We start from the raw sequence: 17658 nt of genomic DNA, 5'->3' as shown, positions 1-17658 counted from the left end.
GTAGGCTAATTTTGTGTAGGCTTACATGAAGGTTAAACCTGAAGATCTGACTTGGATTACACATACTCTCTGCTTGACTCCAGGACTAAATTATTTACCGTTTGTTGTCAGCAATGTTCCCTTTGTGGCTGTACTCATCATATGTAGTGTGATAAATTACAGGGTACTTGAAGCAAATTTATTTATTACTTGTTGGCAAACTTTTTGCCGTTCAATTCCATTCAAAACTGAACTGTATTCTGATATATGTATTCAAGTTTTAAATGTAAAGGATCACAACATTATGGAGAACCAGAACAGCCAAAACCGTAGCCAAATTTGTATTAATTTATAGTGTACCTGTACATAGCAAATAACTATTTTTGAAATTATACTGTATTGAAATAACAGTAGTTCTGTCCTCCATGTTTTTAATGTTGAAGAGAACTAATAATAGGAAACATTGTGTAGCAAAGTTGTATTTGTGCTATGTAGCAGATGCCAGCAGTCAATCTGCGGCCCTCGCACAGCATCGGTATGCAAATGGAAGAAAGCTGTAAATAGCTTTTTCCTTATGCAGAGCATTGATTGATGCCTGACAAAAAATATGCAAAACATGTGTTTTTATTTTATCAGGCATCGGGCTCTTTGTAAGAAAAAACGCTAAATACAGCTTTATTCCACTTGCATCCTAATGCTGTGTGAGGGCAGCTGATAGCTTTAATTGATGATCCAACCTCTGGCGTCTGCTACATAACACAAATACAATTTTGCTACTATTGCTTTGGCTGGCATCTTGAAGTTTCGGTATTTGTCTGTTTTCTTAAACTTTGCTCCATTTGCAACTTAAAATATAGCATGGCATGTTTTTATGTACCTTCAGTATAAGGGCAAAGTTAATGTGACCAAATTACTAATTAGGAATACTGCTGGCCAGTAATACGATTCATCTACTTTATCATGGTCCCACCCAACCTTGTACAATAAATCTTATGTAAGTGCCTATAGCTGGATCTTTGTGTCATTTTAACCTGGAATTTCAGATAATATGGACAAACAACATGCTTCCCATGTCTTTGATGTGTGAAGCATGACACTTAAAAATTCAAATTCCTGTGTACTGAGTACAGAAAAGTGACTTCAAATTCCTGTGTTCCGAGTAGAATACAGAAAAGTGACATTCTTTTATAATTTTTTTCAGCATCAAATACTACATTTTTGTGTCCTACATTTTCCAGAGTCAAAATGGCTGAAACGCTCATATTTTGAACAATATAAACAATTTTTTAAATATTAATTTTAAGAATTATTTTGGACCCACCTCTTATTTCAAAATATTTTATTCTACGTGCTGAACCATCTGATAATTTAAATTCCATAATGACTGAATAAGCTTAAGATGTGAAAATGCCAAAAGAGTATTTTAAATCAAACAAAATATTTATCTTTAAAAACATACTTACTATTGTAATTTGTACTAACTTTCTGAGTAAATGCCTTGACTTCTAATTAAGAGTACTTCTTTCTAACTTAAAGAAATAAAATATATGAAGTGCTATTTTTTGCGTACTAAAATTTTCATGAATACTATTTCAAAACTATGCGTCAAAGATAACAGTTTATGTGAGTTCAAAGTACTCAAATTTAATACCAAATGATGTCTTCATCTGAGAACATGCAATTTGTAATGTATGTAGCCTCCAAATTTCGTACTTCAGTCTTGTAGAATTATACTATTTATATATTACTACTGCAACATTTTTTTAGAAAACCCTGTACAGTATTCTATGAAGAAAATGGAGAAAAAAATAAAATATTGGAGGATTTCTATCATAAGTCTTGTGTATGTGTGAATTATGGTTTTGCTTTTGTAATAAATAAAATAAATTGTTGCATTTATTGGTCACTCTACGCTGCGACCCAACCCCAGGGCAATGATCTTCATAGTGGGCCGCAAGAACCACATGGCTGCACACTTTACAAGTTGATGATCACTGTGGCCCAAATCATTCCATAAACCATTCCAGGGTTGCGCAGTTAAAGCTCAGTGCAAGCCCTAATCTACCTACATTATGAGAAAGTTTTATGCAGTATTCCTTAAGAGGCTTTCATGGGCAGTTATACAAGTTTTAAACCATTAAGCCATCTTCAGGATTTAATAAGTGCTTCGGGTGTATAAGTCGGTCATTTGTTGGGTCATTTTGTTATCTGGCATATGGGCTTTTTTTGCAGGCAAATTTTAAAAGTATTTGAAATAACTAAGGGAAGTTTATCTGTCGAGTCTTTGTACAGAGAGCCACACTGCTTATCGCTAAAATCTATCTACAGTCATTAGGAACAGTAGCGTAACTAGGGGGCAAGGGGGAAATGTGCCCCGGGTGCTAGCACTAGGGGGGCGCCAAATCGGCCTCACTTAAAATATGCCGATGCCATTCCCACACCTCCGCGTCTAAAATATTCTCGGGTGGGGGGGATAGGGGTGCCAATTTTGTTTCTTGCCCTGGCGCTACCAACCCTAGTTACGCCACTGATTAGGAACAAAACCCATATCCTCCAAATAATTAATTATACACCTACTATAATACTTTACACAATACACATTGAATGACACTGATGCACAAGTTTTAATATTTTGGTATTTATTACAAAACATATAACAATTATCAAAAATGAAATTCAATATAACCAGCACCTATAAATAAGGAAGATAAAATAAGGATGAATTCAATGAAGTAAATATTCAGTGATTAGTGTAATTGGGCCCTACCTGCGATAGCTGCTCTATAGACAATTGATAATTTCTTCAAATAATGTCCAAATATAATGCCTGGCAGCTATCGTAGATAAGGCCTCTAGTACTAACCACTCAATGTCATATTGACAATGTTTATAGTACACATAAATACAATCATTGATTCTGTCAGGGGATGAGTCTATAGCAATAAATAATAATAAAACAATTCAGGCCCAAACATTTATTTGATGGACATGTAAGAACTGCATGTCTTCCAAAATTTTTACTAATCGATGTGATCAAGACATTTTGCCGAATAGTATAACACAATATTATGGGGTAACAGAGGTAAGGGCAATGTTACAGTGAAACAGTAAAAATCAGTTCACCTCTCACACTCCGCAAATCGCATCAAGCTATGTTAGATGGGGATGGGTTGTAGTAACTTGTTATTGGGCATTCTGCAGAACTCACAACGATATAGTTTATTAGCTGAACTTTTGATCCTAGCAGATTTTGTATTATAAGTAAGAAATTCAGAGATTTTGATATTAAAGATCGATACCTCAGTCCTTAAGTACACAGATTCGCAGTTCACAACAGCTCATTTTTAAACTGCAAATCATGTTCTTGAATAAAATCAATAAGTTTTTTATGTTGTTCCAGAAATTATTGGCAAGTCTAACCCTGGGATTAAAATTTTCAAACAAAATTAATTATTTGGTGTGGCTGTTGATTTATTTTATTGTAAATGTACTTTAGGGATTTCCTTTTCTTAGGAATGGGTTGTTACTGAATATTCTGTTATTTCTTTCAATCAAGGTGTGCCAAAGGGGAACAATCCAACCGTGTTTGCACTCAAATATTGAGACAAATTAAATAAAGCTGACACACGATAGGAATGAGTTCTAAAGGGTTTCGACCCCATGTGCATGATATTTCTCAGGAGACAAAAATGCCCAAAACTTTTGTTTTGATATATTATTGACTCAAGAACCACAAGACCCCCTATAGAAATAGATATACATGCAAATTATTGGCTTCCTTGACTCATTTGCTATAAGACCAATATATTAGTATTAAGAAATACACTGTAGTTTTGTAGTTGAATGGCCAAGAAATCCAACTCACCATAATTTTTCTTTAGTTAGGATTTCCTCATTTAGGCAATGTAACATATCAATTGTCCGTCCAGTATTCCATAGTGGCGTATAGTGGGCGCCATGAATAAACAACTTTTCGAGAAAATCGGGTTTGAAGAAATGCCAATTTAAAATCGAGTTGTGTAAATCAGACATTCATTATATTTTGTAAATGATGTGAAATTTCTGTAGTAAACTAAATAGATTTTATTGTTATATATTTTTCAAAAGATGTAAATACATACTATTGCTGGCAAACTGACAATAAAACTATACGTCACTATGGAAAACGAACAAAACGCAATACCCTAACCTTACGTTAACCGTGACGCCACCTCGGTCGCCGTGTAATCCCTATGGCGTTATTTTTCGTTCAGTATTCCATAGTGGCGTATAGGTCTGATACGCGTCACGCCACTATGACATGCGATGATTTTTCATTTTGCCGATATTTCATAATTATAAAATGTGTATAAAAAGTGGCGTATGGTCGACACGCCACTATGGAATACAAAAAATGTCACTTTGTAACTATACGCCACATTTAATTAATTAATTACTAATTAATTAGCTAATTATGACTGATGAGACTTAGAAAAATGAAAGAGAACATCATTAAAAACATATGTGCCAATTTTTAAAAAATGACCAAAAATCACTATACGCCACTATGGAATACAGCCGATTTAATTGCCAATAATTTCTGGAATTAACTTCTGATGAAATACACTTTCACATGTATTATATGTTAATTTTTATAATAGATAATTCACAGCAAATATTTACAGTTGATACAGACATTGAAAATATTATGTGTAGTGAGAGTCCAGCTCTTCCACTCTTTATTTACAGGTATTAGTAAGCATCATCACCATAAAAAGACCAGCTTTTCATTTCTTCTAAAAATCTTCATATTTGAAAGACCTTTTGTTATTAAATACATAAAATTAGCATGATTTGTCTAAGTAAGTGAGATTTGATAATTTATTTTAAGAAATGCTTAAACAATTTTGTAATTAGAACATATATTGCTTCCTATTTACATATTTTTGACATTTCTATTTTATATTTATTGCTTCAGTAAAATCATTACAATATGAAATGTCTTTTTTGCCATTAATATATTATTACAAAACATCTGAGTTGACATGAAATTGTGGATAATTTTGTTCATTATCGCCTAAAAAAAGGTTAGGGTGAATGCCTTTTGTATTTAGTAAATGCCCCGGGGTAAATGCTCATACGTTTGCATTAGGAAAACTTGCAGTCAGTGGCATAGCAATGGGGGAGCAGAGGGGGGCACATTACATGACCAATTCAGCATCAATTCTGCGCCCTCCAACTGATGAAAGTCAAAATTTTTGCCTGCTTTACGTACATTTCAGCACAAATATTCATTTAAGGGTATACGAGGTATTGTTGGTCGAAGCAGCCAAAAAAAATTGATTTTCATTATCTGAATCAATATATTATTGAAAAATAACACTTTGGTGTTTTGCAAAAGTTCATTCTACAAATCATATACTTTGAAAACTTGCTTAATTTATTGTTGTTAATGAGTTATGTATGTTTTACAAAAGTGTTGTTGTTTCAGCCCTCTTTACAACATAACTCAAGATCCACAGGACCTATAGCAAATGGCTTTTATGTCTGCTAGGAGGCAAGAAATAAATTCTTGTTTCTGGAACTAAAGAGCCAATATTAATTTGTTTTGTGTGGGTAGCCAACAAGGTTCAGGATCTTAGTTGCAATTTGCTTCTTTGACTGGTAAAACTTCGTTAAGTGATATTGTAACATTTCCATAAATAATGTGAAAGCATAATAGGGCATTTTACAGGATTTTGGTTACGTATAAGTTTAGGGTTAGGTTAGGCTGGGGGTTAGGATAAATGTTCGGATTAGAGTTATAGTCAACTTTTGGGTTAGGTTATGTGTAGGGTTATGTTTAGGCTAGGGCTAGGCTGAAGTTTAGGATTAAGGTAAGGCGTTTATAACTATGTGGATTTATGGACTAATGACCACTTGGACTATCGGTCTGTAACCAATTATGGCAAGTTACTTAAAATGTAAAAATAGTGAGAACCTCAAAATACCTGATCGAACTTGTTTTCTAGAATATATATACCGTCCATAAAGTTCATGTTTACTGTTACAAATTACGATGAAGTTGAAAATAAACAGCCGGTTGGTTATATTTTCAATATAAAAAAAGACACTGCATATGTATAAATCTAACATCATTATGTAGGCATATCATTCTGTTATCATGGTTATCAATATATCATTGTTATTGCAAAGTTAAATAACCATCATATCAGGTACTCCAAAAACAATAGGGTATACAATATATACTCTGCCATTTACATTAAAGGCAGTCCAGGGGTACCAAAAATAAGGTACCCCTGCGCTACTCCAAATGCACCACTTAGTTCCACCAAAGGGACTCCTTCACTCAAAGTCACAAAACCACAAAGAACTGTGGTTATGTAATCTTATTAAAGGACAAGAATGAAATTCATACAAGCAGTGAACCGTATTTGGCCTAATTAGTGCTCCGGGCTCTCTCAAGTCAGTCACTTTTGAGGGGCGTCTATTAAAATGATGAAATGCAAGTCCAAATTGAGAATTTACACACATAATCATTACAAATACAGTGCATTCAAGTCAAAAATTATCATAATCCTAAGCCACAAAGTTAAAATGGTAATTTACAGACATTTGATGGAATTAAGTTGTAAAGGTGCATTGAAAAGGAGGTACTCGCACATTAAGTGACGTCAGCATTACAAATTATTAAAGCATTGTTTGACAGTTTTTGGACACATTGAACTCTAACCTATCAAGGAAATTGCTGTAATTATATTATTCATTCATTTATTATTGTAATAATGTTATCATTAAAAATATTTTAAATAATTTATTTATGAAATAATCTTGGTTTTGATTTTTTTTATCATAGTCAAACATTTTAAACAATATTTTATACACATAAAAAGGAATTCCAATAGATCGGAGTGGAATGTGTCCTAAAACTGCAAAAACTGTTCAGCAATGAATTGCAAATTTTGGGAGGAATCCTATTTAGGTTGAATACAGTAAACTCTACGTTTGATGATATATTTACTCTACAATAGCTTATAAAACGGAGGCAGTAGTAATTACAATTTTTCATAGTTTCTGTGTTTGGCAATATTTTCCAGATTTTGTGTATAAAATTCTGTGGCACCTTTCATTTGATCCAAGCGATTCCTCAACAGAGATGACTATGAGTATGCGTCTCTATGCATTTGAGCTGAAACAAGAAATTAAAACAAAATGTTTGATTACTCTTAATGTTCATTCTTTTTCATCATATTTGAATGATAATACACAAGCTTTATTCTTTGATCTCTGTTTTTGAGTAAATAGAATTATATACTAAGGCGATTAATAAAAACCTGTTCTACAAACCCAACCAACCCAAAATTTGCATTTTGGAGATCTTTTTTGTAAAATCTGCCATTTTTGGCCCAAAAATGATTCATTTTGGCTGAACATTTTTAGAAATTTTGGTGAAATTTTAAGGTAAATTTAGCCTCGATCCAGAAAAAACAACAACACCTGACTGACCAACCCTACTTGAAAGGTCCATCCGCCTATAGAACAGGGTGTGTTTGTTTCGCGGCCTCAAGGCCAAAAAGTCAATAATGTGATTATTGTAAATGCTTAAATCTTAATTTCAATTAATGTTAGAGTGTTCTGGTAAGGTAAATTAAATTACTAGCTTCATTTGTGATTAAGTAATATTGCCCTGTATGATTATACCTTTTATTCTTGCAATTTCATCTTCACTCTCGGAATCGGATGGATTTTCTGAGTATGCTGATAATTCCCTGGAAGAAATAAACAATATGTAATGATAAATGCATTATCAAAAGATTAAAAGATACTAAAAAATAGCGAATTAAGAATGGAATGTGGGGCACTCAAAAATGCATTGCATGACCATAAAAATATTGAAAAGGAGTGTTTTTTTAAACAAGGCAAGTAACTTATGTGACTCGTTTAGTGGTTAAAAACACTGATTTTCAAGAAAAATGGTAGTATTTCTGTGCTTGGTCAACTAATATGTGCTCAGGGCCAACATTTTGTGTACATTTTTATTTGTTTAGGGGGCATGCTGGTATGATTAAACTCATTTTGGGGTGTTGTGAAAGCAAGTTGGAAACTGTTATTACTTGAGTTCCTCTCCCATGGGAATGAACATGGGTAGCAGGGACATGAAGAGAATGCAGGACATGATCTGCTTGAGATGAGTCAAATGGCTTGTTAAATCATTAGCAAAATGTTTTTATTGAATCCTGGACAACCATTTAGTGTAGTAAATAGGCTTTATGTGCATATTTTATTGTAGTTTTAAGTAATTAATTTAGGTATTTAGGAATTAGAAATAGTTATGATCATACCCAAAAACTGTTTTTTTTTTCATATTTTTCACCCCCCTGTATTTTGCCCACTAATCTGCAAACAAACAAAGAAACAGACATACCTTCCTCTATGATCGGTTGGCATTCTTGTCTTCCCTCGTCTCACAGCAAGAGGGTCATCATAATCATTCTCTTTAGCTTTTGTCTTAGGACCTTTCTTAGGTGGAGGTCCAACCAGATGAGCTGTCTTAACATTGTCTTTGTCTTCCACTGGAAACGAATGCACAGCACCATGTGGCAGATGGGAGTCACGAGATGTTGTCGGCCGACTATGATCATGATGACGGTCACGATGGTGGTCATGACCATTATGGAGTTGAGCTGTCCTGACATCGTCTTTGCCTTCCATTGGGAACATATGCACAGCACCAGGTGGCAGATGGGAATGACGAGATGTCGTAGGTTGACTACTATCACGATGGTTATCACGATGGTTGTGATGGTCATCATGTGACGTCTGATGGTGACTGTTATGGTGGTCATGAGCATTGGCGGAAGAACCTGATGAGAATATGAACAGTAAGGTTATAATAAAAAAGCCATTTGAAAAGCCTGATTCTAGTAGAGAGGCCACATCAGTCTATCTGCTCTAGTTATGATTTTTGTGCAACATTTTTAAACAAAGGTGCCATTCGGATTAGAATTAGTCATTAGAGTCTAATCTTTCTGTTTAACCAGGCTGGCATTTCTGAAATGTAATGTGAGCTGAGATATTTGGGTTGAAAATGCATTTTATTAATTTTTCCCCTTTTTACCAAAAATGCCAATTATTAAAACAGTATAACTTTGAAAGTAAATAAAGTATGAACTTCATATTTACTGTGGAGAATACATGTCATGTACAGTAAGCCAAAAAATTAAGGTACCAGTTGTGTTCACCCCTGTATATCTTAAATGAAGACAAATATGTCAAAATTGAAACAAGCATCCAATACTTGTACTTTATAGCTCTGATTTAAGACCTTACTTATTGTAATTGGTTGAGGATTAAAGAAATGGTGACCTAAAACCTAATGAAGAAACGAAATCAAAAGTTGCACTTTCGTGTTCTAATCAATGAAAGCATAACGCTAGTTATAACGTGCTAATCAATGAAAGCACGGCGGTAGTACTCTGTGTACGCTCTGTGTACAAATCAATAGGGCATGCAATGTATCAAACTTGCAACTTTTAAATTGGTATCTTCCTTGGTTTTTGGATCGTCGTGACTTTATTTCTTGAACAATTTCAACAAATGAGGTCTTAAATTCGAGCTAAAAGATGCAGCTATTGGCAGCTGGTTCCAATTATGATATATCTGTCTTTGTTTAAGATATACAGGGGGTGAATATAACTGGTACCTTAATTTTTTGGCTTAGGGCCTACTGTATATTCATTATTTGTTTACAATTGAATTTCATCTTTATATCTTGATGCAATATTTCGTAAATAAAATTAGGGGTCTAATGTGGATTTAGGATGCAAACTGGAACAATCCAATGCCTTGTCAAAAGCATTTGCTTCAAAATGGAGTTCGGATGCACTTCGTAATACAACTTCCGCCACTGCGGGAAACCACATGCACAGCAGAGCACGAGGCCGATATCAAAATCGATTTTATGTATTGTGTATGTAGGCCTATTCATAGGACCCTCGTATTAATTGTCTCTATGCGCTTGAGAATTCAACAATATAAATAATGGTAGCTTTATTATAATACACATTAATGTTTTAAGCAGATAAAATTCCAAAATATGATGTAGTAATGAAGTTGCGATTTATTAATATTATATGTTTAAATTTTCACGACAACGCTATCAAGTCCTTCGTGGTCGAGCGGTCTAAGGCGCTGGTCATCTGGGTATACGTGATAGCGGCGTATTGCAGCGTGGGTTCGAACCCCGCCTCTGCCTTAAATTAATTAAATTAAAATTAAATTTCCTTCTTTTTAAATTTCATATTATGTTAGGGAAATGTGGCTGGGAGAATGTATGTATGGCGAAGAGTGGTGTGGTCTTAATGTTACTACAGCCGTTGTAATTTATTTTTGTAGTACTGACCTGGATATCCATTATGATGAGAAGTTGATGCAGAAGTTCCTGCTGCTGCAACTGGAAGCACAAGAACAGAAGATGGTCTTGGAGGTGGACCAGATGGCGCAGAGTCTCTATCTACATTGACACCATTATGACCTGCATGGTGACCTTTGACCCCATGATGTCCACCAGCATGACCATTACTGATTCTCTGTGCTTTCATGACACGCCCGTTAGCGTAGAGTTCGTCTGCCATGGTGGCTTCTTCCTCTGGTGTCATGGGGAGAGGTCTGTCGTAGCTACCAGCTTCTGAATCTTGGTCTCCTGAATGGACGACATTGCCATTGGATGTGTGTACTGGGTGAGTCAGAGATCTGTATTGGGGTAATGACAAGTTTGAAAGAGAAAATATTAGGCAAATATGAGGAAATACAGTCACATGATTTAATATATGCACATTATTCAGCATGTATCGATTAACTTTTTAAAGACCTATTATTTTTTAGTCCATTTGGCTTCCTTGAGGCACAGTACATTGTTGCAGTTACTTTGGGCATGTACAAATGCACCGCCTTTGATTGTGCATGTAAACACACCAGTTCTTTGAAGCTCTTTGAGTGTATGAATGCAATTATATATGGCTCAAACGCTCACATAAATTTAACCCCAAAAGATCTTTGTTTATCCAAGATACAGTTTGTTATGAAAGATTCTTACATGCAAGTATTGATCTTTCCCATGAATACGGTAGATTCTGTTTGTAACAAGTACATGCCAATACCCTTCCTTGAATTTATTTGCATATGTGATGGATATGGAATCCTCTACAATCACAAGGTTGAAAAGTGTTATTAATATTGTAAAACTTACCCCATTTCATGATCCTTCTTTATGTTTTTCTTTCTCTTCCGACACAGGCATATGAGACAAAGAAAGCATAGGAACAAGACGAGCACACCACCAATAACCGCTGCGATGATGATTATCAGAAGGATATCAACATCTTCCACTTTTTCTAGAAAAAGACAATAGTAAAAAAGTGTAAATGATAAAATGACACAGGTAAGAATACATTACTACCCAGATAACATGGCGATATTGGTCCAATGGTGGCCTAATGTATGTTCCATAATGGCCCAACATTGGTTGCTGATATCACACCAATATTATTTGCTCATGGGCCCAAGATTGGTCCAAAATTGGGCTTGGGCCAATGTTGGCCCCATCTTGGCCCAAACCTTGTCACAGACATTGAACCAACATCGGGCCTGTACCTATTTCTTATTGGCAAACAATTGGCTGCCAATGTTTTAACAATATATAATTTTAGTATTAGGCCAATATTGATGCAATGGATTACTGTAATTATTGGACGTTTATTGGCCGGGAAGGCGATATGTATCATCTCTTGCCGCTTCAGCGGTAAGAGAGGAACACTACGACTCATCACCGTGGTGTTGAATAGCCATCAAGTGTATTTGATAGCAAGGTGACACATACTTTAAAAGTATGGTCTTAGAAGTAAAAGTGCCGAAAATTCTTGTGTATTTCCTTAGAAATGTATAGTCCGTGGTGTTAAACAGCGTTTGCCCTGCGTTTTATCATCCGTGGTTTTGTTTCCTATTATTTCAACTTAGTATAATATTTAGGATTTAGAGAAGGTCCTCCAAACACTAGTACTCATCACAATAATTATTTGTTACCCTATTGTTACCCAATTTGTTACCGAAATTGGTGTGATAACCTATATTGGCTGCCAACATGATGCCAATGTAAAAATTGCCAATTGAAAGCCAAGATTGGTCCAATATGGGTCAGTAAAATAATGCCAAGACTGGTCTTATTGATCATGACGAATGCGGCCCAATATTGGGCCAATAGCATCACGATTGTTGGCTTCATTTTGGCAGCTGTTCACAACCAATATATTGTGCCTATATTGGACCAATTTATGCTGCCACAGTGATGCCAATATGAAGATTACCAATGGAAAGCCAAGATTGGCCCAATATGGCCAGCAAAATAATGCCGATGCCAAGATTGGCGTTCGAAAACCAACATTGGGCCAATATATGCATGTTATCTGGGTAGAAGATGCGCTTCAAAGTGGAGAATTTTATTGGTAAATAGACAATTTAAAAAAGCTGCAAGAGGGTGGCATTTTGACCTAAAAAGTGGCCATTTTTGTGATTTCTTATTTTGACTAGGGGAGGGAAATATCCCTACTCCCTCCATGCTACCACCACTGCTTACTGAAAATGGTTGATTGTGGATGTGCAGTCACATTGAACCTACTAGAAATAGTGGCTGTGAAGGAGTTAATCAATGTAGTATGTGCCTAATATAAGGGTCATCTAAATTCTGTCTTCCCAGTGTACTGTCTCATGCTTACTGACTGGGATTGTTGTACTGTTGGAGCTGTGACTGGTGTAATGTACTATTACACTAATATGTGAAAGGAACTTTGATAAACAGTTTACGTATATATGCCTATTTAGATTCAGTGGCTCTGAAAAGAAATCTTTGAGCAATGAAATGCCATGATTGAAGTAGCTTGTCACTTACCACAAACAGTAACATTGCCAGACCATGCCCCAGACACACATCTTCTATTACCAGCCCCCGTTAATCTGAAACCATTATTACATGTCAATGTCACAGATGATCCATTGATGTACACGATACCATCTTTGTTGCCATTTTCAGGTGGTGTTAAGTACCCACATGTTGATACTGCAAAAGAAGTGAAGGTAAGTGGTAAAAATAAATACTCAATTTGCTATCAAGCAAAAAAAATTTAGCCAAAAATCACAGACACTTGTTTTTTGCAGTATTTATTACTGAAAATGATAGGAAACCACTTTTATAAAATATTTTGGAAATTCTGTGTCCATGATATTAAATAACAAATACATGTATGGATGAAACTGTGTACTTGGTTCTTAATCACACCCTACCCTCATTATTGGATTGCTTACCCTTCTAAGGTGGTAAGGTTACATTTATTTCACTAAAATGAGCACAAGGATTGTGGGGCAATTACATTGAGCCATTGGTGGTTTGTTTTAGCACAGGAAAATGGTCTGGAAGGTGGAGGTTGGATCGTTTATATAGCTTTTGAGAATATTCTTTACCAGATTTGCTCAATTTTAATAACATCATTCTAACTGGTCTATATGTCCAAATTTGTCATACATGCATATGTATTATAGACAGGCCGTGCATTGAGGGTTTTTTTGGGGTGCTGATTTTGAAAAAGTGGACTTTTTTTCAGGGGGGGGGGCAATTTTGTGAAAAGTGGACTTTCTTCCCAAAATTTGAACCTTTTTTGACCCAAAAAGCGCAAATTGTGATATTTTGGGACTTTTTGTATACATTTGCCGCACCCCACCCCCACATACGGGCCTGATTATAGAGCTGAGCCATTTCAGATTATTGCTGCCAATCAGACTGCAATGTATAAATACTTTTGCAATGGGGTCCCTGTTAAATATGCATCTTATTATAAATTCTGCCTATTTGGGGTATTAATAGTCAGTACACTACTCAGCTCCAATTCATTTTTAAAATGTCTGTCAAACCTGAATCCACAGATGAATGGGCTATTCCATTTAAAATCAACACTACCCCTGTAGAAGATTTTGGAAATATCTTCCACAGAGGGAGTATGAATTTCAAATGGAATTAACACATCAGCAACTCCATTTGAAACTCACTCTCCCGCCGGGGAAGGTTCAAGTTGAATCTTTCTCAGAGGGTGTATGAAATTCAAATGGAACTGCCTAATGTGCTCATTCCATTTGAAATTCATACTTCCCTTTTGGCAGATATTTCCAAAATCTTCCACAGGGGGAGTGTGGATTTTAAATGGAATAGTCCAATAAGAGCAATTTTAGTCACCCATGTTACCAAACTCCAAGACTTTACTGCCACTCAAACATTATAATAAATCATTATAAATAGAAAGGGTACATCATTTAACATTATTATGTTTCGATGGATCCAAGTTGTGATAATATTGGATCCAAAACATAATAATGATAAAATTGGATGCTTTACGCCCAATATTTATTGGTCTCGCTATGAGTTTTAAAATATTTGACTCGACTACGCCTCGTTCAGTATTTTAAAACTCATAGCTCGACCAATAAATATGGGCTCAACCGATCCAATTTTATATCAGAATCAACTCACCAGGATTGGTTCCTCTATCTGTGTCATCAAAATCATCTTCCGCATCCTTAGTGCTCCGTGCGTTAGTTTCGTTGTTTGTTTTATGATAATCATAACGACACGCCCAGCTGTCACCACAGACTCGCTGAAGAGTAGTCTCTGGCACGGTTGAACCCAAGAAGAGAGTTGGAATGTAGTCGAGTTGATTGACTATGGTGTGGTTTATGTCAATGTCATAACGAAACAATGTGTCTGTTGCAGAGACTGCCCCTATATGACAGCAAGCACAACAATGATATAGTTAAAGTACTATAACTTATAACATTGGTGAAACTAATTGTAGTCAAATAACTTTATCAGATATGTCATAATGGGTGCAAACCGAAGTTTCATTGGCACATCTAGAACAGCTCAAGAATGGGTAGGTCATAGTTTTCACATTTTATTGATGATTCAAATCACTTTAACTTATATAGATAAATAAATAAATAAATAAATAAATGTATATATTTATATAGCACTTTATGCCATAAACAACCTCAAAGCGCTTTACATTTATTCCGCCATCATTAGAACATTCCGGAACGATGTTTGCAGCCTACAAATGGCGCAGGGTTCATCAGTACAATGACTGTTACTGCCCCTAACAGCTTCCCATTGCACCTGGGTAGGGTGAGGCAAGCAAGGAAAAGTGCCTTGCACAAGAGCGCAACACGGTGGTGGACGAAGACTCGAACCCACTCACGTCGAGCAAGCTCTCAGATTATGAGTCCAAGGCCATAACCACTGAGCCACCATGTCCTCACATGGGTCAAACTAGTCTCATCTCCAATTACATAGTTTAATAAACCCATTTAGCAATCACAAATCAAAGCCAACCACCATGAATAGAGAAGAGGGAAATATAATTTCATTATACTTACAAGTTAACCCATATGAATTGTGCAATACATATGGATCTTCTCTGTCAATGATAGACCTTGCAGGTGTCTGTATATCATCTGTTTTGTCATCATTCCATGTTCCCAGTAGGCCTGTTGATTTGCCCTTCAAATCCGGTGGCATGAGAACTATCACGCTCATGGCATTAGCATTTGTAGGAACTGAGACTGTGATTGCTACACCAGTGTCAAAGGTCACAAGGACTGTGATTTCTGAGCCTGATTCTAGTTGTTCAATGGTGACACCTATAACACAAAAGAGATTGCCATAAAACAGATATGAAATGAAATATGAACAATTACCAAAACTTCTTATAAAGTGCATCCTATACCACTTGTGATAACCATCTAAAAAATGTGTTTCAGGAAGAAGTGCCAAGAACAGCCTATTTGTCCAAAGGGTCAATATTCTGAGAAGTGTTAAAGTTAAGGTTTAGAGCATTTTGTGGTTATGGTAGCAGTTAGGGTTATGGTAGCATTATGGTGTTAGGGATAGCATTCAACTTGGGGTAGGGTCAGACTTAGGACCAGAATCAGGGTTATGTTTCGGAATAGGTTTGGTTAGGATAAAGGCTTAGGTTATAGGTACAAGTTATGAAGAGGAGTAGGGTTAGGTTTAGGGTAATGATTTGGTTTTATAACGACCCTTACTGTGTTTTTCAGCCTAACGATCCATCAGACTGTGCCTTACCATTTTGCCTGACATGCATGGGCAATTTAGTGGGTAGTGGACAATGTATTTCTTCACATGTGCTACTACTTCTCCGATACACAGGAACAACATGGGGAAAATGTCTATTGGTTTTACAGCTTACTATAAGTTCTCCTCCAAAGTAAGTGGTACTTTCATGGTTCATTTACCTTCAACATCCCAATAAGGAAACTGGTAGAATGCTATTCTTCTCCATGTTTTAATATTGCCTCTTGTCACTCCATGCCATGTATCGATGACACGCCTCTCATTCAATTCTACCTGGATCACATCTGAATCACCTGACTGCATCGTCATGGCAATCACTCCAGTAGCTTTCACTGAAAACAAAAAATGATAATTGTTATGATCTTATCAGAGATTCCATGCTATGTCCTGTGTCATTATGGTCTGTTTGAAGGTGACATTTTATTTTTAAAGCGCAGTGATTTATAGTGTGCTATACACACAGGCACAACGCCTTGACGTTGATCCTCAGGCCTCAGCACACTTTACAGGTTGTCGCTGACCACTACGGCCCACATCATTCCATAAACCATTAAACAACATTTCAGGGACTTTGCTGCTTCAAGAGCGCACACCCTAAACATTCCACAAATAACTTTCACAACCAGGATCAGCTCCCCGAGTTTCGTACGGGTTATAACGAGACAAATAATTTAGCAGTAAATTCCTTGTCCAGGGGAATTTCAAGCAAACTCAATTTTTCCACAAGAGCGTACTAGGCACCGCCAGGGTTGAAACCCGCAACCTCTCGCACCATAGTCGAACGCCTTATCGATTGAGCTAACTTGACTGTTACAGAGTTGATATTGATTTGTTCAGATTTGACAACCCTGGATAACTAAAGAAAACCTGGGAGAGATTGGGACAGTCAGGGTTTACAACCTACTCTGCTCAAAACTGACTGCGAGCCACATGTTGGCTCATTTGTACACAGGACTGACAGCTTAACATCCCCTCCAAAGGACAAATTTCTCTCATGATTCATTTATTCAACTATAAATGCACCATGGAGAGTGAAAGTCTGAATTTAATCTAAAATTCAGATTTTATTTTTCCATGTCAATACCCCACCAAGTTTTCTATGATTTGATCCAATCAGACCAAAGTTGGCAATATTGAAACTAAGATATAGGCAAAATTAAAAACAAAAAATTTTTTTTTTAAACCCAAGAAAACAGACATATAACAGTTGCCAAATTTGAAACTAAGTATAACAGGATCCATGTTTTTCAACATTAGGTAAGCATTGGTACTGCAGTTAAGTTAGAAATGGTAATAACTAAATTGTAAAATATGAGAAAGGTTTTTAACACAAGTCAACACATACATAAATGACAGCCAGTGAAAAAATTTCACTGGCCATCCAGGATTTGAACCTGGGACCTTCGGATCACCGGACCGATGCTCTACCAACTGAGCTAATGAGTCAGATGGAGAAGAGCACTGATGTTATTATCTGATGTTAAATTGTAAAACTTTCTGGCTTTGTT

General features: G+C 35.9%; 1 protein-coding gene across 1 annotated transcript in view; it reads right to left on the bottom strand.

The window, feature by feature from the left end:
• Window positions 1-6112: 6112 nt before the first annotated feature.
• The window catches only part of LOC140161171 (sushi domain-containing protein 2-like), a 57523-nt gene continuing 45977 nt past the window's right edge, over window positions 6113-17658 (bottom strand). Inside the window, exons 11-19 of the mRNA XM_072184614.1 lie at window positions 16312-16482; window positions 15433-15696; window positions 14531-14779; window positions 12902-13069; window positions 11207-11351; window positions 10361-10710; window positions 8384-8822; window positions 7660-7727; window positions 6113-7147 (exon numbers count right to left, since the gene is read on the bottom strand). Of these exons, the coding sequence (XP_072040715.1) occupies window positions 7119-7147; window positions 7660-7727; window positions 8384-8822; window positions 10361-10710; window positions 11207-11351; window positions 12902-13069; window positions 14531-14779; window positions 15433-15696; window positions 16312-16482 (1883 nt within the window). The 3' untranslated portion in view covers window positions 6113-7118. The remainder of the gene's footprint in view (window positions 7148-7659; window positions 7728-8383; window positions 8823-10360; window positions 10711-11206; window positions 11352-12901; window positions 13070-14530; window positions 14780-15432; window positions 15697-16311; window positions 16483-17658) is intronic.

Source organism: Amphiura filiformis, chromosome 9 (genome assembly GCF_039555335.1).
Source record: "Amphiura filiformis chromosome 9, Afil_fr2py, whole genome shotgun sequence".
In the NCBI taxonomy this organism is placed as follows: Eukaryota; Metazoa; Echinodermata; class Ophiuroidea; order Amphilepidida; family Amphiuridae; genus Amphiura; species Amphiura filiformis.
The sequence above is the reverse complement of the archived record's forward strand: the minus strand, read 5'-3'. Positions and strand labels throughout refer to the sequence as shown.